The sequence below is a fragment of the Vulpes lagopus genome, chromosome 23, assembly GCF_018345385.1.
Source record: "Vulpes lagopus strain Blue_001 chromosome 23, ASM1834538v1, whole genome shotgun sequence".
Classification (NCBI taxonomy): Eukaryota; Metazoa; Chordata; class Mammalia; order Carnivora; family Canidae; genus Vulpes; species Vulpes lagopus.
The window spans coordinates 49,345,702-49,368,980 of NC_054846.1; the positions used below are offsets into that span (position 1 = coordinate 49,345,702).

General features: G+C 40.8%; 1 protein-coding gene across 3 annotated transcripts in view; it reads right to left on the minus strand.

The window, feature by feature from the left end:
* LOC121481087 (intracisternal A particle-promoted polypeptide) overlaps nucleotides 1-17,756 on the minus strand; it is a 48,777-nt gene extending 31,021 nt beyond the window's left edge. For 2 of the 3 annotated variants that reach the window (XM_041738075.1, XM_041738073.1), the window contains exons 1-4: nucleotides 17,346-17,479; nucleotides 14,150-14,491; nucleotides 9,329-9,760; nucleotides 1,004-1,159 (exon numbers count right to left, since the gene is read on the minus strand). In XM_041738075.1, coding sequence (XP_041594009.1) covers nucleotides 1,004-1,159; nucleotides 9,329-9,760; nucleotides 14,150-14,441 — 880 coding nt within the window. In that variant the 5' untranslated portion in view covers nucleotides 14,442-14,491; nucleotides 17,346-17,479. Of the gene's footprint in view, nucleotides 1-1,003; nucleotides 1,160-9,328; nucleotides 9,761-14,149; nucleotides 14,492-17,345; nucleotides 17,480-17,624 lie in introns of those variants that run through there. The other variant, XM_041738074.1, reaches the window with a different exon arrangement.
* Nucleotides 17,757-23,279: the final 5,523 nt, after the last annotated feature.

A 23,279-nucleotide genomic window follows, 5' to 3' on the forward strand; every position in this document is an offset into this window, starting at 1 on the left:
TGGGTTATAATACAATGTTAGATAAAACATAAAAGGAACTGATTATCTGTCTAGTTAGGAGGTCTCATTATGACTTCTATTAGTATTTTTTTCACTTAAAAATAGTGAGTTGAGGGGTGCCTGAGTGGGTCAGTTGGTTAAGCGTCTGCTTTCAGCTCAGGTCATGATTCCAGAGTCCTGGATCAAGCCCCCACATCAGGCTCCCTGTTCAGTGAGGAGTCTGCTTTTCCCTCTGCTCCTCATCCTAATTGTGCCCTCTCTTACTTTCTCTCTCTAAAATAATAATATATATTTTTTTAAATAATAATATCTTTAAAAAAATAGTGAGTTGAAACCTTTAACTGCATATCCCATAGTAAAAAATTACAGTATACACTCAAAAATTACATATTTATATGTTATAGCATACATGAAATTATACATATAATTATATACAAATTATAAATTATGTTATGAAGTATATATGAAATATGTACATAAATTTGGACAATTTGTCTAAATATACATCACATATTAATAAGATTTAATGCTTTTTAAAGTTTAAAATATATTTTAATGTGTTCATCTGATACTCCTGTGGATTATCCTGCAACAACCCACACTTTAGAGACCATTGGTTCCTATAATCCCTAATCATCTAACACCATGAGTAGTTAACATTTTTGAGATTTTCCTTATTTTTCATTAGAATTCACATTTTTAACCTTTAAAGCAGTATTTCGTAAGTTGGATTTTTTGGCGGTAATTGGGCAATCTAAGAACCCAACAATTTAAATCACAGAATAATAGATGTCGATTAAATAGCTATTTATTCTTAGATGTAGCCACTGTAATTAAACACAATTAACTAATTTGTAGCCTATACGTGAAATTAAATATGCCTTTTTGACACACTTGCATATTCTGATGTTTAAAACAACAAAAAATAAATAACAACAAAATATTAAAAGGTTTTAATCCTAAAAATAAAGATTATTTGTATCATTTTTAAAATAGTTCTCACCTACTGCATACAGGTACTTTCTTGCTTTCTTCCGAGGTCGAACTTTAGATGTCTGCAGAAAACTACAAAACTTGTTCTCTTTGGGAGATTTGCACACCTCACAGTACTCTTTCAAAAGTGTTTGCAATGCAACACGAAGATTAAAATCGGATACTCCTAAAGCAAGTTTAACAAGATAGTGTTTTAATCAACTTTTAAGCAATATTGAAAAGACATGTTCCCATAAAGATAAAACACATTTATCAAAAAATAAAAACTTATCATCAACCAATGGTGGTTGTGTCCCACATTACCAAATATTATTTTTCTCATTGTTACTAAAGAATATACTTTTCTGGGGACGCCTGAGTGGCTCAGCTGTTGAGTACTTGCCTTTGGCCCAGGGCGTGACCCTGGAGTCCCGGGATCGAGTCCCACATCGGGTTCTCTGTGTGGAGCCTGCTTCTCTCTCTGCCTGTGTCTCTGCCTCTCTCGCTGTGTCTCTCATGAATAAATAAAGTCTTAAAAAAAAGAAAAGAATATACTGTTCTAGGGGTGCCTGGGTGGCTCAGTGGTTGAGCATCTGCCTTTGGCTCAGGTTGTGATCCCGGAGTCCTGAAATCAAGTCCTGCATCAGGCTCCCTCTGCCTATGTCTCTGCCTCTCTCTCTCATAAATAAATAAATAAAATCTTAAAAAGAATATACTTTCCTTAAATCAAAGATTGTTTTTAACAATATGCTTCATAATATCTAATTTGAGGATTTTTTTTTTAATTTTATTTATTTTATGATAGGCACACAGTGAGAGAGAGAGAAGCAGAGACATAGGCAGAGGGAGAAGCAGGCTCCATGCACCAGGAGCCCGATGTGGGATTTGATCCCGGGTCTCCAGGATCGCGCCCTGGGCCAGAGGCAGGCGCCAAACCGCTGCGCCACCCAGGGATCCCTGAGGATTTTTTTTATTCTCTAATTTGAGGATTTCTAAACAAATATGGCAAGGTAAAATAGAATAATGATTATCTAACTAAATAGAAAAATAAAATAGCCCAATATTCTACACTCATGACTTAATAACAAAAAGATAAAAATTAGTCACATAGGGATCCCTGGGTGGCGCAGCGGTTTGGCGCCTGCCTCTGGCCCAGGGCGCGATCCTGGAGACCCGGGATCGAGTCCCACGTCGGGCTCCCGGTGCATGGAGCCTGCTTCTCCCTCTGCCTGTGTCTCTGCCTCTCTCTCTCTCTCTCTCTCTCTCTCTCTCTCTCTGTGACTACCATAAATAAATTTAAAAAAAAAATTAAAAAAAAAATTAGTCACATATTTAAAAAAATAATAGTCAAAGCATGAAACATGAAACAAAAGATTCTAGGGATCCCTGGGTGGCGCAGCGGTTTGGCGCCTGCCTTTGGCCCCGGGCGCGATCCTGGAGACTCGGGATCGAATCCCATGTCGGGCTCCCGGTGCATGGAGCCTGCTCTCCCTCTGCCTGTCTCTGCCTCTCTCTCTCTCTCTGTGTGACTATCATGAATAAATAAATAAAATCTTAAAAAAAAAAAAAAAAAGAAACAAAAGATTCTAGTGGCATGAGGTCCGACTTTGAGCATGACTAGGTAGATTGTTCCTGCTCAAGGATGCTTAGTTGAGGTGAAGTGGGGATGAAAGTCAAACTGTGTCCCACTTGGCAAGCTATAAGACCTGGTCCCTTGAAAGGGCACTATTTTCTAATTTGCAGAAAGGCACCATATATGCTAGCAAGGGACTGTCTCCTAGCCTTGTCCCTATAGTCCAGAAGCAATTTTGAGCAAACAAGGTCAATTAACTAAATCTTGAGAATTCTCACTAATGACTAATATTTTGGAAAGGTAGAATGAGCAGATAAGAAGCAGAACTGAGAAGTCAAAGAAAAAACAAGAAAACTACAAGAAGTCCTTTATAGGACCATTGGTCTTTACCATCTAACAGAGTATAGTACTAGCCAAAGTCCACACTAGTGAGACACATCCTTAGCATCCTTAGCTGGGTTAAGTAAGCCCTGATACGAGATCAAGAACAAAATCTTAGAGAGAACTCAGAGCCCAGGTCTCTAAGCAAATATCTAAGCCTTAGCTGATCTCTGTTCTTCTAACACCTTCATACTCAGGCTAGAAAGAAGAGGAGAAAACACAACACAGTCTTCAAATTTTATTTTATTTTTTTTAATTTATTTTTTATTGGTGTTAGTCCTCAAATTTTAGATAGAAGTTACACTAAGGTAGAAAGGATATCAAGAAGCATTAGCTCTTCCATTATCAGAGTGAACTGGTTTGAATAAAGTTGCCCAAGTTATACATGAGAAATATATCAAGAAATAACAATACAACTATTAAAATATATCCCAGGAAAAAGAAGAGAGATTGAAGAATTTACTCTGGAAGAAAACATTAGCCACAAATGGAAACAGAGTTGCCATACAGACTTCACAGGATGGAAATACTTAAGAATACAGATCTGGGGCACCTGGCTGGCTCAGTTGGTACAGTATGCAACTCTCGATCTCAGGATCTCAGGGTTGTGCGTTCAAAGCCCTGCGCTGGGGCAGCCCCGGTGGCGCAGCGGTTTAGCGCCGCCTGCAGCCCAGGGCGTGATCCTGGAGACCCCGGATCGAGTCCCGCGACGGGCTCTCTGCATGGAGCCCGCTTCTCCCTCTGTGTGTCTCTGCCTCTCTCTCTCTGTGTCTCTATGAATAAATAAATAAAATCTTAAAACAAAACAAAACAAAACAAAACAAAAAACAAACCCAAAGCCCTGCACTGGATATGGAGCCTATTTAAAACAAAAAATTTGGGATCCCTGGGTGGCGCAGCGGTTTGGCACCTGCCTTTGGCCCAGGGCGCGATCCTGGAGACCCGGGATCGAGTCCCACATCAGGCTCCCGGTGCATGGAGCCTGCTTCTCCCTCTGCCTATGTCTCTCTCTCTCTCTCTCTGTGACTATCATAAATAAATAAAAATAAAAAAATAAAACAAAAAATTTAGGGGATCCCAGATGGCTCAGCAGTTTAGCGCTACCTTCAGCCCAGGGTATGATCCTGGGGACCCGAGATCGAGTCCACATCAGGGTCTCTGCATGAAGCCTGCTTCTCCCTCTGCCTGTGTCTCTGCCTCTCATTCTCTCTGTGTCTCTCATGGATAAATAAAATCTTTAAAAGTAAATAAACAAAATTTTTTTTAAAGAATATAGATCCTATTTTAAAAAAAGAGCTCCAAGACAGAATGAGATGCCTTGCTAAGTAAACAAAGTGAGAACTTGAAATGATAGTACTGCAGACTTAGTAAATTAGAAAAAAGAAGCACAACAGACATGACTAAAAAACTATTGATTTAGACTAAAGACTTAAACAACTGTGAATACATAGCAAAAGAAAATATTTTAACATTAGATGATAAATCTGAAAGACCAAGAAATTCCAATAAAATGATGAAGACTGACACTCCTGGGCTGCTCAGTCAGTTGGGTGTCTGACTCTTGATTTTGGCTCAGGTCATGATTTCAGGGTGGTGGGATCAAGCCCTGAGTCAGGCTCTGCACTCAGCGTTCAGTCTGCTTGTTCCTCTCCCCCAGCTCCTCCTACCCCTGCTCTCATGCTCTTTCTCTAAAGTAAATAAATAAAACCTTAAAAAAAAAAAAAAAAGGATGAAGGCTACCAAGCATTAGAAGTATTGAGAAATCTCATATAGGAAGATTTCCCCTAAATGAAGGAAAAACCGAACCTTAGAAGGAAAGGGTATATATTATATTCTAATGAAAAATGACAAACTTTAACACAAATCAAGAGTAATAAAAATAAACAAATGCCATTACCATTGCCTACTGAGTGTCATATTTCAGAGAATAAATAAAGCTTTATATTTGCTTCCTGAAATAACTGATCAGTTATTACTAGGTAGTAAAAACAATGAGAACTAAGGTTTTAAAACAATGAATCTATTCTCATACTTCAAAAGTACTTTTAGGGGGTGCTTGGGTTGCTCGTTGGTTAAGCATTCACTCTTGATTTCAACTTAGGTCATGATCTCAGTGTCATGAGATCAAGCCCCAAGTCAGGCTCCACACTCAGCATTGAGTCTGCTTAGGATTCTTTCCCCTTCCCTTTTCTTCTCCCTCCCCTTCTACTCCTCCCCTCCTCCCATTTTCTCTCAAAATAAATATATAAAATCTTTTAAAAAGTTCACTGAGTCCTAGGGAGATAGGCAGGGAACAGTTAAATATATGATGGGGATTAAGGAGTGCACTTGGTGTGATAAGCACCAGGTGATGTATGGAAGTGTGGAATCACTATATTGTACACCTGAAATTAATATTACCCTGTATATTAACTAACTGGAATTCAAGTAAAAACTTTTTTAAAGGATCACCTGGTGTACAAGTGGTTGGGAGTCTGCCTGTGGCTCGGGTCATGATCCTGGGGTCCTGGGACCTGGATCAACTCCCCTCCCCGCAGGAAGCCTGCCTCTCCCTCTGCCTCTCTCTTTCTCTGTCTCTCATGAATAAATTAAAATAAAATCTTTAAAAAAGGAACTTTTTAAAAAAGCACACCTGGGTGCTAATCTTTTATATGAGTTGATACTAATCTTTTGGGGAAAAAAATAACAAAATAATTCTTCAGGCATTTAAGCAGAAAAAGCAAATCATTTAAAAACAAGGACCAAGGGATCCCTGGGTGGCGCAACGGTTTGGCGCCTGCCTTTGGCCCAGGGCGCGATCCTGGAGACCCGGGATCGAATCCCACATCGGGCTCCTGGTGCATGGAGCCTGCTTCTCCCTCTGCCTGTGTCTCTGCCTCTCTCTCTCTGTCTGTGACTATCATAAATATAAATAAATAAAAAAAATTTTTAAAAATAAATAAATAAAAAAATAAAAACAAGGACCAAGTCATAAACTTTGATTTGGGGCAGGGAGGAATATCATCATAACTTAAGAATATTATGCTGGGGGGTAGCTGGGTAGCTCAGTTGGTTAACTGTCCCACTCTTGATTTGTCTCATGATTTCATGGGTCATGAGATCAAGCCCTGTATTGGGCTCTGAATTCAGCAGGGAGTCTGCTTGAGATTCTCTCTCTCTCCTCTCCCTCTGCCCCTCCTCCCCCTTGAGTGTGCCTGCACTCTTTCAATAAATAAATAAATCTTAAAAAAAAGATTATCCCCAAGGCAACTAGGTGGCTCAGTCAGTTAAGCAACCAACTCATGATTTCAGCTCAGATCATGATCTCAGGCTCATGAGATTGAGCCCTGCATCTGTAGCATGAGATTCACCTTTTCTCTTTCTTGGGTCTTCCCTTTATATGCATGGGTGTCCAGCACCTAGCTGGCCAAAGTGAGAGTTGATGGTTGTTATCAAGCAGTTATATCCCTCTGTTAGAAGCATCAGAGAGATTCCATTTATGAGTTTTTAAAAAATCTTATTCATTTATTTGACAGAGAAAGAGAGCACAAGCAGGGGGGGGCAATATCAGGCAGAGGGGGAGGGAGAAGCAAGCTCTCAGCTGAGCAGGGGCTCAATCCAAGGACCCTGAGATCACGATCTAAGCTGAAAGCCAACACTCAACTGACTGAGCCACCTAGGCGCCCCTCCATTCATGACTTAAAGCTGAGCCTTCTAGGACACATGTGCTGAAATAGTACCTATAGATAATGCCCACATTCATGTTTCTAATTTCCAAGGAAGGGTAGGGGCTGGGGATGGGGCTGGAGGTGAGGTTGAAGAATATTAGGTTAAGCTGTAGATTGGAAGACACCTGGGTTCAAGTCCAGACTTTACCACTTACTAAATATGTGATAGGGACAAATTACCCAATCTCTCTGACTTTAGTTTACTCCTCTGTAAAATGGAAACGATTAGGAGTAAAACCTATTTTCTATACTATGAAAATTACGGGGTGCCTGGATGGCTCAGTTCATCAAGACTCAGACTCCTGATTTTGGCTTAGGTCATGATCTCATGGGTCATGAGATTGAGCTTATGTTGGACCCTACTCAGAAGGGAGTCTGAGATTCTCTCTCTCTCCTTCTGCCCCTCCTGCTCACGGCACAAGCCATGTGCTCTCTCTCGCTCTCTGAAATAAAATCTTAAAAAAAAAAAAGAATATTATGCTCATCCTTGAGGTGCCTGGATGGTTCATTTGATAGAACACACGACTTTTGATCTCAGGGTTGTATATTCGAGCTCAATGTTGGGTACAGAGATTACTTAAAAAATAATTTAAAAAATTTTTTTTCTTTTAAGATTTTATTTGAGTGAGAAAGAGAGAGCGAGAGCGAGAGAGCGCACGCGCGAGCGCACCAGCAGGGGGAGTGGCAGAGAGAGAAGCAGGCTCCCCACTGAGCGGGCGCCCAACGCTGCACTTGATCCCAGCCTGGGATCAAGACCTGTGCTAAAGGCAGATGCTTAACTAACTGAGCCACCCAGGTGCCCCAAATTTTAAAAACCTTTTTAAAAAAGTAATATTGGGCAGCCCGGGTGGCTCAGCGGTTTAGCGCCGCCTTCAGCCCAGGGCGTGATCCTGGAGACCTGGGATCAAGTCCCACGTTGGGCTCCCTGTTTCTCCCTCTGCCTGTGTCTCTGCCTCTCTCTGTGTGTGTGCCTGTCATGAATAAGTAAATAAAATCTTTTTAAAAATAAATTAATTAAAATTGAAACATAAGGGGTGCCTGGGTGGCTCAATCAGGCTCCCTCCCTCTCCCCCTGCTCATGCTCGCTCTCTCAAATACATGAAATCTTTAAAAATAAAAAAAATTTGAAAAACAAAACACTGTATGTTTAAATATACTAGAATTAAATTTTTCAAATAATAAAAACAAAAAAATAAAATTGCAACACAAAATGAAACTTCTAATCTTTTAATGATTTTCATCTTTTGTCCTTAACTGGTTAAGAACTTTTTAGAATGAGTACTTCCTGAGATAAAGAAACATTCATCTGAAATTAGTTATTACTTCCCTTTCTTTAACTTTTAATGAGATTTAAATATACTTTTTGTATTATATAAATAGTATGTACAGAATGATTCTTATATTTTTTTCTGTTTATCCATCCAACCATACATCCACCCATCCATCATTCATCCTCTTATACAGAAATATCTAGAATGATGTTTACTGAATGTTAATTATAACTGGTTATTTCTGGGTAGTGGACTTTGGGGGAATTTGTTGTTTTATTATCCTTTATTACCCTACACGTTTGTAGGAGAATGTACCATTTTTAAAAAGTAGTCATTCTCTAAAATGGCAAGAAATAGATGTATTATCATATAGATAGTACTATTAAATCTCCTGAATTATTCCAGTGATAAATACAAAAAATATATGTACTGGAAGAAAATCTACATATTTCACATAACATAATTTAACCATTTCTTTTTTTTTAAGATTTTATTTATTTATTCATGAGAGACACACACACAGAGAGGCAGAGACATAGGCAGAGGGAGAAGCAGGCTCCATGCAGGGAGCTCAATGTGGGACTAGATCCCAGGACTGTGGGATCACATAGAAGGCAGGTGCTCAATTGCTGAGCCACCCAGGTGTCCCAATTTAACCCTTTCTATTAATTTTTTTGTTCTCTCTGAATTTTGTGGTAGAGTCTCAATATTTTTCTACATAAATTGCCCACTTTTTCTCTAATATGATCAAAAAGAAAGTTTCAAAGTTGAAATATCTTAAAATCTTTTTTTAAAAAATCCTCCATTTGGGACACCTGGGTGGCTCAGCGGTTTAGTGCCTGCCTTAGGCTCAGGGCGTGATCCTGGAGTCACAGGATCAAGTCCCACACCAGGCTCCCTGCATGGAGCCTGCTTCTCCCTCTGCCTGTATCTCTGCCTCTCTCTGTCTGTCTCTCATGAATGAATAAATAAAATATTTTTTAAAAAAGGCTATATATATCAATATGAAATTAATTTTATAATGAGAAGACTTACAGGATTTATTGAATTTGGGTTTTGTTTTTAGCATATGCATTTTCCTCAAATGTCAGGTTTTGCTGAATTTTTTAAAGAAGCATGAGGAAATCTTACACTGAAATAATCAGTACTACCCAATACAGCAGTGGTGTTTTAGCTCTGTGAATAATTTTATCTATAGCTCTGATCTCTCTTAGTATTTAATCTCAAGAAAGATATGTAAGGATTTGATTAATATAATGGATAGAAATCCTGAAATACTACTAACTGCAAAACACAAAAGTTGTATCTTGCATATAATAATCATTCAGTAAATGTTTGCTATTGAACTGAAAAATGAAAACATCACATTTCAAACAGAAAAAGACACTGGATATTGATATTTGATATGCAAAAAAAATTATTACCTTCTATATACTTTAAAAGCCTCTGAGGAGGTAATAAAGGGAATCGAATTGGTTCTAGTACTTCCACCACATGTTTTCTTCTTTTTCCCAGGTCCTTCAGAATCCATTGCATTGCAGCTAAGAAGACCTGATATTCATCCTCAATACTGAGCTCTTCGCTTCGCAAAATTTTGATCAATTGATCTTTTGTAAGTGCCAGGAACTCTTCCCCACTATGAACCTCTAAGAAATGGACATGAATGTAGTTTTCTGTGAATTCCAAAAGGTCATGGCAGGCAATTTGCTCAGAGAACTGAAAGATCCCAATGCAGTTCAATGGATCAATCTGTCCTTTCAGAAATTCACAGCACAGATTAACAACTTCAGTCAACTGTAGCATGTCTGCTGCGACAATCAGTTCCTGGACGTTATTCACACCTATGTTCACTATACCTGGGAAAGTAGGGAAACAAAATGAACAAAATAAACACAAACATTTGATTTATATTAAAAAGCATTATACTTAATTCCACTGATAGCTTAGAATTTGCTGATAAATGCTAAATAAAAAGGCAACAAAGGATTTGTAGAAAGAGTGCAAAATTTAAATGATGATACCTAACATTTATGGAACACTTACAATGACGGATTCATTGCTTTATACATTCATTTAACTGTCCCTAAAAGCCCATATGGTAGGTATTATTTTTTCTTTTTCTATCAATTAAACAAAGTTTATTTATTATGTATTTTAAAAACTTTAAGTTGGCTCCACATCCAGCATGGAACCCAATATGGGGCTTGAACTTACAACCCTGAGATCAAGACCTGAACTGAAATCAAGAGTCAGATGCTAACCAACTGAGCCACTCAGAAATCAGAAAGTTTAAATGTGGGCAGCCCCAGTAGCTCAGTGGTTCAGTGCCATCTTCAGCCCAGGGCATACATTCTGGAGACCCAGGGTGAGTCCCAGATCGGGCTCCCTGCATTGAGTCTGCTTCTCCCTCTGTCTCCTGCGCCTCTCTCTCTCTGTGTGTCTCTCATGAATAAATAAAATCTTTTAAAAAAAATTCGTAAGCCCCTAAACTGCACTCTCTATAAAGCTCTGAGAAGACAGCAGCCCTGCCTGTCTTGTTTACTGTCATATCCCTAGAGCTTAGCTCACGGAAAGTATTCATATGGGGCACAATGCTGGCTCCGTCAGCACAGCATGTGTTTCAGGGGTTCTGAGTTCAAACCCCATATTGTGTATAAAGCTTTTTTTTTTTTTTTTAAGATTTTATTTATCCATTCATGAGAGACACAGAGAGAGAGGCAGCGACACAGGCAGAGGGGGAAGCAGGCTCCCTGTGGGGAGCTCGATGTGGAACTTGATCCTGGGACTCCAGGATCACATCCTGAGTGGTTAGGCAGATGCTCAATGGCTGAGCCACTCAGGTGTCCCTAAAGGTTATTTTTCTAAAAAAAAGTATCCATAAATATCTGTTGATAGAATGAATGATTAAAGTTAAATGGAAACATCATATATCACATAGCTAATTAGTGACAGAGCTAGATCACAAATCCAGGTTATTTGATTCTAAGTATATAAATATCTATTATGAGAAATATCTGTAAAGACCTATCAGCACTGGAGCAGCCCCCGCGGTGCAGCGGTTTAGCGCCGCCTACAGCCCGGGGTGTGATCCTGGAGACCCAGGATCGAGTTCCGCGACGGGCTCCCTGCATGGAGCGGGCTTCTCTCTCTGCCCCTCTCTCTCTCTATGAATAAAGAAATTAAAAATCTTAAAAAAAATAGTTAAAAAAAGACCTATTAGCACTGTGAATGGTTAATAAGTAATGTATACATTAGCCCAAAGGAGAGACCAACAGAATAACAGGTTTTGTTGCACCCTCATCCCCCAAAAAGGAAAAACTATTACAATGAAAATGAAAGAACATATTTTTTTAAGAATGAATTGTATCAAAGACTGCAAAGTTCCCTGTCCAGTAAATACTCAATATTCATTTTCTTTTCATCCTTATAAGGTTCTGTTAAGGGCAGCCCCAGTGGCGCAGCAGTTTAGTGCCGCCTGCAGCTCAGGGTGTGATCCTGGAGACCCGGGATCGAGTCCCACATCGTGCTACTTGCGTGGAGCCTGCTTCTCCCTCTGCCTGTGTCTCTGCCTGTGTGTGTGTGTGTGTGTGTGAAGAATAAATAAAATCGGGGATCCCTGGGTGGCGCAGCGGTTTAGCGCCTGCCTTTGGCCGGAGGCGTGATCCTGGAGACCCAGGATCGAATCCCATGTCGGGCTCCCCGGTGCATGGAGCCTGCTTCTCCCTCTGCCTGTGCCTCTGCCTCTCTCTCTCTCTCTGTGTGTGACTATCATAAAAAAATAATAATAATAAAAAAATAACCTTGATTTTGTTGTGGGTGGTAACTGTGCCCTTACAGATAGGGATAAATGTTTTACTGTTTGGCCAATGGGTTATAGACAGCAGTTATTGGGCACAGCTAACAGAAAAAGCTTAAAAAGACAGCACAGGCTCAGCTAGCAGGCCCTTTGCATTTCCCCTTCCTCCTTCCACTGGGTGGAATTCAGCGATGGAGAGATTAGAAGCTACAAGCTATACATGGTAGAGCAAATTGTTGGGAGACTAACAGACACTAGTGACCTCATGAAACCACCATACCATCTTTGGGACACCTACTATGAATTCACTTTTGTGGAAAAATAAACTATCTTGTTAAGCCATGTGATAGCTTTTACTAGTAGCCAAATTCTGTTCTTAATTTTTTTTTAAAGATTTTATTTATTTATTCATAGACACACAGAGAGAGGCTGAGACACAGGCAGAGGGAGAAGCAGGCTCCATGCAGGCAGGGAGCCCGATGTGGGACTCGATTCCAGGTCTCCAGGATCACACCCCAGGCTGCAGGCAGCACCAAACTGCTGCACCACGGGAGCTGCCCCTGTTCTTGTTATATCAATTTTAGCCTTAAATGTCAATATTCTAGAATGTTGTTTCTCCCAGGTATACTCAACAGCTTTTATTTCTCTGAGTTTTACTACTTTTTATTTACTCGATGGAAGTGCTAATCACCAATATGGTGATAGTAGTGGGAACATCTTTCACTAAGTATCTCTTGTTGCTACCCTTAGACAAGAAAGGCAGAATAGACACTTGGCAGCTTTTCTTGTTTTTATGTAGTTCAACACTAATCCCATTGGATTAATCTGTGTTAATTTACATTTTGCAAATAAGAGAAGCAGGACATTTATGAAGCTGTCTTCAGCTCACTCAAGTCATTTACAAAAGGTAAAAAAAAAAATCCCTCAATGCTAATTTGCATATTAGCCAATAGATAAGGCTGAACTTTCAGCAAATAAGTCATTTTTATAATCTCCAAATTAAGAGTTATTTTCTGATACTTTCACAAAACGTAGTATGAAACAACACAATAAACCTCCTTTTGTCATTTTCCAGGTTTAAGTACCATGCATTAAATAAAGAATACTTTAGCAGGTCACATAATTATCTTCCAACAAGTAATCCTTTTTTTTTTTTTCCAACAAGTAATCCTTTAAGGACAGCATGATGACCAAACATAGTTTTTGTTTTCAAACATTTTTTTCCAATTATAAGAGTAATATATATTCACCACACACACAAAAAAACTTCAAAGCAGAAAAAGTATAAAAACGAAAATCATGCATTTTCCCACAGACATACACTATATTAACACTTCAGCATCTTTCTTTCAAAGCTTTTTTCCATATATATTTGTTATATATCATATAAAACTTATACTTCATAGTTTTTTGTGTACATTTTCTAATGTTTTTTTTTTTACATTTTCTAATGTTATTAAAACTCTTCAAAAACATTTTATTTTATTTTTAAAAAACATTTTATTTATTTATTCATGAGAGACAGAGAGAGGGAGGCAGAGACACAGGCAGAGGGAGATGCAGGAGCCCGACGCGGGACTCAATCCCGGGACCCCGGGGTCACACCCTGGGCCGAAGGCAGGCGCTAAACCACTGAGCCACCCAGGTGTCCCCAAAAACATTTTTTTTAATTTTTTTTAATTTTTTTTTTTTTATTTATGATAGTCAGAGAGAGAGAGAGAGAGAGAGAGAGAGAGGCAGAGGGAGAAGCAGGCTCCATGCACCGGGAGCCCGACGTGGGATTCGATCCCGGGTCTCCAGGATCGCGCCCTGGGCCAAAGGCAGGCGCCAAACCGCTGCGCCACCCAGGGATCCCCCCAAAAACATTTTAAAAATAAAAGTTTTAACTAAAATACATACATACCGATTATAAATATTTTAAGAGGCAAAAGAAAAAGAAGGAAAAATAAAGATCTTCCATATTCCATGAGCCAGAGATAAACACTTAGCAACATTCTGGTCTTTTTCCTATGTATAAATATACATAATTTTTTTCTTTACAAGACTAGAGCAGTATTTATATGCAATTTTTTTCATTTAATATATTGTAAACACTCTTCCATAATATATTTATTTAAATAATTTGAGAGATCTAAAAAATATTCCATGGTATATAATGTGCCACAATTTATTTAACCATATAACCCACTGAAGGGTAATTAATTGTATTCAATTATGTACTGTTATACATAATGTTACAATACACATCCTGCTACATAAACATTTGTCTGTAACACTAATTAATTCCTTGATTCCTAGAAAAGGAGTACTGAGTCAAAAGATAGGAACTTTTCAAACACTCATAATAACATACTATCGAATTACTTTCCATATAAGTTGTATCAACTCATTGCAATGAGTGAGTGATTACATCATTCTTCACTCAAAGCTATAGGCTCATTTAACATACCTGTATAAATGAAATCTAGAAGTATTTGAAAGATTCCAGCTTCAATTCCTAGAATCTGTACAACATCTTTTGAGGACTCTTTCATTCCTCCAGTGAACAAAGCTGCAAAGTAAGGACTACTGGCAGCCAAAACCAGTCGATGAACTTTAAAAGTTTCCTTTCCAACTTGTAACTGCACATCACAGAAATGCTCTCCATTCCTCATTTTATTGACCTGGGCCAAGATGAGTTGGGCATGTTTATCTGATGAAAAAGGACTATCACCAGCCTTGGGACAGGCCTCATTAGCCATGATGGTGACAGATTAATTAAAAGGACTGTTGCCCATAATCTGGTCCTACCCTGAAAAACAAAATAGAAGGAAATAAGACAAAATATTTTTGTGTTTAACACATCTTCTATTTACACACAAATCAAATATTCCCTACCTTCAAGAAGCTTACAATCTATTTAGGGACATAAAATACACATGAAACAACTAAGGACTAAAGCTGTGTGGTACTATTCCTAATAGGGTTTCAGGAAGGGAATAAGTAATAAGGCCTAAAATAATTGGAGGATGCTTCACAGTAGAAATGGGACCTGAACTGGATGCTGCAAGATAAGTATTAACATATGAGGAGGGGGCATAAGCCCTTCTGGGTGAAATAAAGAAAATAAGGTACAAAGGTAGAAGTTTTTGTACACTGTAGTAGGGAAGCATACACTCAAGCCAGAATGAATTTTCAAAAAGCAACTGTGATCAGCCCAACTGTCTGCTTACAGTCCTTCAATCTGACACTAAGCACACAAAGCCCTTCAAATCTCACCTCCATCTACCTGTCCAGTCTTATCTCCCGTACTCTTCTTTGAACTTAATACTCCAACAAAACCTAAGAATTTGTAGTTCTCTAAAAGTGTCTCTTTCAAGATATCCTTCCCCACCTTTTCCTTTCGGATCTTTATTATAAATTCAAGACTCTGTTCATACATAATTTCCTGCAGAACTTCCCTGTTCCTCTCTCCTCTGGATTTGTTGCTCACCCTAAATTTACTTATTTTTTTTTTAAAGATTTTATTTATTCATTCATGACAGACACACAGAGAGGGAGAGAGAGAGAGGCAGAGACACAGGCAGAGGGAGAAGCAGGCTCCATGCAGGGAGCCCGATGTTGGACTTCATCCCAGGTCTTCAGGATCCGGGCCTGCGCTGAAGGCAGCGCTAAACCGCTGAGCCACCAGGGCTGCCCTAAATTTACCTATTTTAGAGCCTATAGCACGCTCTATCTTGCCAGACACTCTACCACTCTATTCCCTACAGACACACACATCCTCTGAAAGCTTCCCTTTTTCTAAAAAAAAAAAAAATTTTATTTATTCATGAGAGACACACAGAGAGAGAGGCAGAGACACAGGCAGAGGGAGAAGCAGGCTCCATGCAGGGAGCCCAATGCGGGACTCGATCCTGGGACTCCAGGGTCACGCCCTGAGCCAAAGACAGACGCTGAACCCCTGAGCCACTCAGGCGCCCCTCTGAAAGCTTCCTGAAAGACAGTTCCTTAAAGTTAGGAACTATTTTTCATATCAATAGCACCAGTACCTAAGATATATTAGGTTTTCAAATATTTGTGAAATGAACAAGTACAGTGAGAAAATAACAGCTTAGCTTGTTTTTGTCTAACTACGATAGGCTCGCCACACATTCTGCCATTTGTAATCCTCACAATTAAGAGGCTGGAAGAAAAGATACTGTTATTTGAAACCAGAGAGTAAGAAACTGAAGCTCAAAGCTTCTCAAGGACACAGCATTAGTATAATGAGAGTCTCAGTATTTGAATCTAAGTCTTAGTACTCTAAATCCTAGGCTTTTCCTACCAGTTCACCCACACAGTAACTATTAGGCCAACCTATAGAGAAAAGGGTTTGAAACCCAAATACAGACATTGAGGAATGAGCCCTTATGGACTCAAGGGTAAATTGTCATGTCTCAGAACTGTTACATATACTTTCCAGGGGATGAACGGAGAGGTAGCAAAGACCTGAAAATAGCCTTACAGCTTCAACAATGAGAATTGAAAGGATAAATCCAACTTACTTTTTAAGTAAAGAAACCATGAGATCCGGTAATATAAGACATTTGAAGATGAAGCACAGGGACATCTTAAAATGACTACGGTTCTGTAATCTAGTCATCAAAGGGAACTAGTAATAAAACTGACAGAAAGGTGTGGGCTGATATTAGAAAAAAGTGGCTACATTTACAGCGCTTAAACTTACCAAAGTAAAACTAATGAAGCTGATTATCATGATTATCTAGGAATTGAGAGATTTGAGAAGTTCCAGAGCAGCTGCTAAAATTTCACATCAGCATTTACAGAATGTCAACATATTACATTTAACTGGCATATAAAAGCAAACAGTGCATTTATCTCTACATAGAAATTCGACCTGCAGATATTATTAAACATGACGTAGCTGTGAGGCATTTTTGTTTTAGATTTCTTCCTGTCACCAGAGTTTGGACCCCAGTGGCTTAGTTACAAGGCACCTCCTCTATCCCAGCTTCAAGTCATCAAGCACAGCCACTGAATTAAAACGCTGCCTCCTGCTACAAACGAGCTCACTGAACACCCATCCACTCCGGTAGCAGACAGCAGAAATCCTAATCTGTTACCATGCTTCTTAGTAATTGCTGATACTATCCCGCTGCCAGAGAAGAACTTCATTTCCAAAGGAACGAGTACAACTAACTCCGGGACACTGCACAGGAATGTGAGGGACGTGGTTCAAGAGACCCAAGCTTGAATGGGAGATTATCAGGTGGAGAAGCCCGGAAGTAAAGACCTATGTTTGGTGTCCTTGACTTTACCGCCGAGAGCATCGGGAAGCTGCTTCAGCAAAGGATGGCAGAAAGAGCAAGCGTTTAAAAAAAAAAGGGGGGGGGGGGCCGCAGCAGCAGCTCTTGGGCAGCCCGAGTGGCTCGGCGACTGGGTGTCTACCTTCAGCCCAGGGCGTGATCCTGGAGACCCGTGAGGAGCCTGCTTCTCCCTCTGCCTTGTCTCTGCCTCTCTGTGTGTCTCTCATGAATAAATAAAATCTTAAAAAAAAAAAAAAACCAAAACAAACAAAACAAAACAAAACAACGGAGCTCTCTGCGCCTGAGTGAGAACCCCCTAAGCTGCTGCGACTCTACAAGCGGATAAACATTCGGCGCTACCTAAATGGCAGAGAAGGCATCCGCCACGGGCTGGGGCTGACCGGCTGCGGGCTCGGCCTTCGGATTCCCGGGTGGGGGCGGGGAGAGGAGAGGCAGGAGCGGAGCCGACCAGGCGAAAAGGTGCGGACGGAAACACTTGGAATAGGAGGCCGGCCTGAGCGGCCGGAGGAAGTGGCTCCGGAGGCTCTTCTGCTCTGCTCAGGGAGCCCGAGAGCCGCAACCGCGAAGAGGTCGTTCCCAACCCCGTCACAGTCGCGCTCGGACGCAGGCCCTTCTTACCCGCCGCTTCCCCTTCCCGCCGGCGCCCGCTCCGGGCCTGCGCGCGCAGTCGCCACCCGCGCCTGCGCGGAGAGGGCGGGGGAACCCCGGCTGGGCCGCCGTGGCGGAGGTGGCTGGGCCCCGCGAGCCGCCGGGGGCTGGAGGCGACGCCAGGCCGGCCGCAGAGCGCTCCTCGCGCGCTGCCAGCCCCGGTCGCCTGTGCGCGTGCGCAGTGTTCTTCCGCTCGCGGGGAGCGGCCCTGGCCTGGGGATGGTGTGGAAACCGCTACCCGCGACCTGCGCGGCTGCGAGTCCCAGCACCTGCCTGCTGGGGTTGGCCCGCCGGACCGTCCCACGCCGCCCACGCCCTCTCCACTCTTGGGGTGTCCCAGGCACCTAGCGAACCTCATGGTTAAAGAAAAGACGGAGACGAGCCCCCGGCCCTGAGCTGCTCCCTATTCTTTTTTTCTGAGATTTTTAAAAAAGATTTTATTTATTTAATCATGAAAGACACACACACAAAGACACAGGCAGCGGGAGAAGCAGGCTCCACGCAGGGAGCCCAACTTGGGACTCGACCGTGGGTCTGCAGGATTACACGCCCTGGGCTGAAGGCGGCACTAAACCGCTGAGCCACCAGGGCTGCCCTGAGATTTTTTTTTTTTAATCGAGACATATAACATTAGCTTCATTTACAACGTAATTCGATATTTCTGTCTTCTCTTGATTCCTCACCATTCACTCAAATCATTTTCTGAGTTCGCCTGACCAAGCCTGGCATTTGGATGGATGCCTACTTTGAGCGAAGGGGGGGACTCACTGTCTGACTGTCGAACCTCGTAATATCCCACATTCGTGGCTTTCAAATGTTTAGACCTCAGCCAACGGTGAACAAAAACATTCTGCTTCAGACCCAATGATACCACATACGTATATACAGATGTGTATATCTGAAACAATTTCACAGAACTATATACTTACTGCCAGCAAGGCACTGAATTTCTATTTCTTTTTGGTTTATTATCCCCCACCCTCCCAAAAAAGCTAAGAGGGACCCGTTGTCAGAAAAATTATTTTCAAAGACTTGGAAATGAGCAAAAGCAATTACCTGGGTGCCCTTCTCGTGTAAGGCTGGGCACTGCCTAGCAGACTCTGGAAGGATTTGAGTCCATAAGGACCTCTGACTTTCTATTAACTAAGCTATTTTGCAAGAGAATAGGTGTTTAAAATGATTCTTGTCCACTGTAGAAAAGATAACACAAAAAACATTATGTTATGTTGACCTATGGGATATAAACCACTTTTGCCTCTCAGCAAATTCATTTCAACATTCCTGATTCTTAGCAAATTCATACAGAATTCCTGTAACATTTTCGTGGCTCTCATTAATTAATATAAATAACATTTTTGGCATGTGTTTATTTTATATTTCTATGACAGTCATAATTTTACCTTTTGGAAAATTATACTTTAGCACCATTAAAATTAATTTCCCAACCTAGTATTGGATTGCACCCAGCAATTTGAAAACTAGTGTATATACCTAGGAGCAGAATTGCTGGGACATATGGCAAATACATCCTCTTTTCAAATCTCAGGGGGATTTACATTCCCACCAGCTGTGAATGAGTTCCCTTCCTCCACATACTTGCCAACCGTTAATATCATAACCTGGTGACTGTAAAATGGTGTTTCATTTTGTTATAATTTACATTATCTCATTATTTATTAGATCAGGCAGTAAAAAGATGTTCATAAGATGCTACAACTGAATTGTGTCCCCCCCACCCCGCGCTAAAATTTATGTTGAAGCCCTAAATACCCAGTGTATTCCCCTTGAACCCATTTACCCACTATGTACATAAAGAAGAGGTCAAGTGAGCACATGGAGGCGGTAGCTGCCTACAAACCAAGAGAGAAGCCTCAGAATGAAACCTACCTTGTTGGCACTTTGATCTTGGACTTACAAACCTCCAGAACTATGAGACATAAATTTCTATTGTTTAAGCAACCCAGTCTGTGATATATATATATTTTTAAAGATTTTATTTATTTACTCATGAGAGACACAGAGAGAGAGAGACAGAGACACAGGCAGAGAGAGAAGCAGGCCCCATGCAGGGAGCCTGACGTGGGACTCGATCCCGAGTCTCTAGGATCATGCCCTGGGCCAAGGCAGGCGCTAAACCGCTGAGCCACTCGGGCTGCCCTGATGTTTTGTTATAGCAGTCTAGGGATCCCTGGGTGGCGCAGCGGTTTGGCGCCTGCCTTTGGCCCAGGGCGCGATCCTGGAGACTCGGGATCGAATCCCACATCAGGCTCCCGGTGCATGGAGCCTGCTTGTGTCTCTGCTTCTCTCTCTCTCTCTCACTGTGTGCCTATCATAAATAAATACAAATAAAATTAAAAAAAAAACTGTTATAGCAGTCTAAACAGACTAATATATAGCCAGCTAAGTTTCTTCTTCCATAAAATGGCTATTCATGTATTCTCTATTCAATTCCTTAGACTATTCATCCATGCCGTACTTTTTTTTTTTTTTTTTTTATTCATGATAGTCATAGAGAGAGAGGAGAGAGAGGCAGAGACACAGGCAGAGGGAGAAGCGGGCTCCATGCCTGGAGCCCTACGCGGGACTCGATTCCGGAACTCCGGGATCGCGCCCTGGGCCAAAGGCAGGCGCTAAACCGCTGAGCCACCCAGGGATCCACCCACCATACTGTTTTAATTACCATAGTTTTGTAATAACTCTGGTAGGACAAGTTTCCACCTTGTCCTTCTTCAGCAGTGTCTTGGCTGTTCCTGGGACTCTGGGTTCTTCCACATGGACTTTAGAACTAGCCTGTTAAGTTTTACACTCACTTTTACACAAGATAGAACTCCTATTAGAATTTCAATATGTCGGAGGATCCCTGGGTGGCTCAGCGGTTTCGCGCCTGCCTTTGGCCCGGGGCGTGATCCTGGAGTCCTGGGAGTCGGTCCCGCGTCGGGCTCCCAGCATGGAGCCTGCTTCTCTCTCTGCCTCTCTCTCTCTCTCTCTCTCTCTCTCTCTCTCTCTCTCTGTGTCTATTATAAATAAATAAAAATAAATCTTAAAAAAAAAATAATTTCAATATGTCTAAAAAAGAAGAATTTCAATACCTCTATAGGACAATTTGGAGACAATTAACATTTTTATAACATTGAGTATTCTTATCCATTAACAAAATTAAATTTTAGAGTTGTTTTTGATTTATGTAATCTCTATACCCAATATGTGGTTCGAACTCACAACCCCAAGATCAGGAGTCACATGCTCTTCCCACTGAACCAGTCAGACTCCCTTGAATTTTAGAAATTTTAAAAGCTTGTTAAGCTTTAAGATTCCATAAGAGGGATCCCTGGGTGGCGCAGCGGTTTGGCGCCTGCCTTTGGCCCAGGGCGCGATCCTGGAGACCCGGGATCGAATCCCACATCGGGCTCCCGGTGCATGGAGCCTGCTTCTCCCTCCGCCTGTGTCTCTGCCTCTCTCTCTCTCTCTCTGTGACTATCATAAATAAATAAAAAATTAAAAAAAAAAAAAAAAAAAAGATTCCATAAGAATCTTATATATGTTTTATTAAATTTATTCCTGAGCACTTTTATCTTTGTGCTATCCTACATTATATCTTTTTAAGAATTACACTTTTTGTTAGGTATAGAAACTAAATTCACTTCTGTACACTAATTTTATTTTTATTTTTATTTTTTTAATTTTTATTTATTTATGATAGTCACACAGAGAGCGAGAGAGAGAGGGAGGGGCAAAGACATAGGCAGAGGGAGAAGCAGGCTCCATGCACCGGGAGCCCGACGTGGGATTGGATCCCGGGTCTCCAGGATCGTGCCCTGGGCCAAAGGCAGGCACCAAACCGCTGTGCCACCCAGGGATCCCTGTACACTAATTTTATAGACAACAAGCCTACCTCTCTTATTAATTAAAGAATTATAAGTTTGTGGGGTGCCCAGGTGACTCAGTTAAGTGTCCGACTCTTGATTTCAGCTCAGGTCATGATCTCAGGGTTGTGAGATTGAGCCCCACATCTGGTTCTGTACTGGGTATGGAGCCTGCTTAAGATTCTCTCTCTCCCTCACCCTCTGCTCTTCACCCCCTAAAATAAAAATTTTTTAAATATATGCATCTATATTTATAAATGAGGCCAACCTTTACTTTTCCTTTATTACACTATTCTTTTCTGATTCGAGTATCAAGATGATGCTAACTAACCTTCTAACTTGGATTTGGGAGTGTTTCCTTTTTTCCTTTTCTCTCTCTGCATGAGTTTGAGTAAGGTTGAAATTGAGTAAGTTTGGAAGAGGTTGAACCTGCCTATAAAATTATGTGGCTCCATTGTTTTCTTTATGCAAAGATTTCTACCTGTTGATTCATTATCTTTAATGGTTATAAAACTAGCATGTTTTCAGGGCACCTGGGTGGCTTAGCAGTTGAACATCTGCCTTTGGTTCAGGTCATGATCCTGGAGTCCTGGGATCGAGTCGTGCGTTGGGCTCCCTGAGGGGAGCCTGCTTCTCCCTTACCTATGTTTCTGCTTTTCACTGTGTCTCTCATGAAAAAATGAATAAAATCTTTTTTTAAAAGCATATTTTCTCTTTTTTAAAAGATTTTGTTCATTTATTCATGAGAGATGCACAGAAAGAGAGACATAGGAAGAGGGAGAAGAAGCAGGCTCCATGCAGAGAGCCCAGTGCAGGACTCGATTCTGGGTCCCCAGGATCACGCCCTGAGCCAAAGGCAGACAACCACTGACAACCCAGGCATCCCAGTTTTATGAGTCAGTTTTGCTATTTTATATTTTTCTATAAATTTATCCCTTTAATAAAATTTTCAAATTCATTAGCACACAATAAAACAATACTATAGTTAATAATATTCTGAAATTTTAATTTCTGTTGTATTTATAGTTGTGGCTTCTTTTTAATTCCTTTTTTTTTTTTTTTTTTAAGTAGGCTCCAGGCTGGGCCTGGAGCCCAACATAGGGCTTGAAATCACGTCCTGAGATCAAGTCTTGAGCTGGACATCAAGAATCAGATGCTTAACTGACTAAGCCACCAAGGCACCCCTTCTTTTTAATTCCTAATATTATCTTTTATCTTCATCAGTCTTGCCATAGATCTCTCAATTTTATTCTTTTCAAAGAACTATCTTTGGCTTTGTTGATCCTCTTAATTTTTTTTAAAGATTTTATTTATTTATTTATGAGAGACAGAGAGAGAGAGAGAGAGAGAGAGAGGCAGAGACACATGCAGAGGGAGAAGCAGGCTCCATGCAGGGAGCCTGACATGGGACTCGATCCCAGGTCTCCAGGTTCACGCCCTGGGCGGAAGGCGGCGCTAAACCGCTGAGCCACCCGGGCTGCCCGATATTCTCAATTTTATCTTTGTTTCCTACTTCATTAATTTCTGCTCTTATGTGTATTATTTACTTATCTTAGTTTTCATTGAACTTATTGTTTTCTTACTTTTTAGTTTCTTAAGTTTTTGAGTTGCTTAGTTCCTGATTTTCAGTCTTTTTTCTTTTAAAATCTAAGTTAAGGCTATAAATTTTCCTCTCAGTAGTGCTCATAATGTAGACATAAATAGTACCCCTGGAAGTTAGGCAACGAAGTAGCCCTGTTGGTTATAGTTGGTGGTAGAGAAA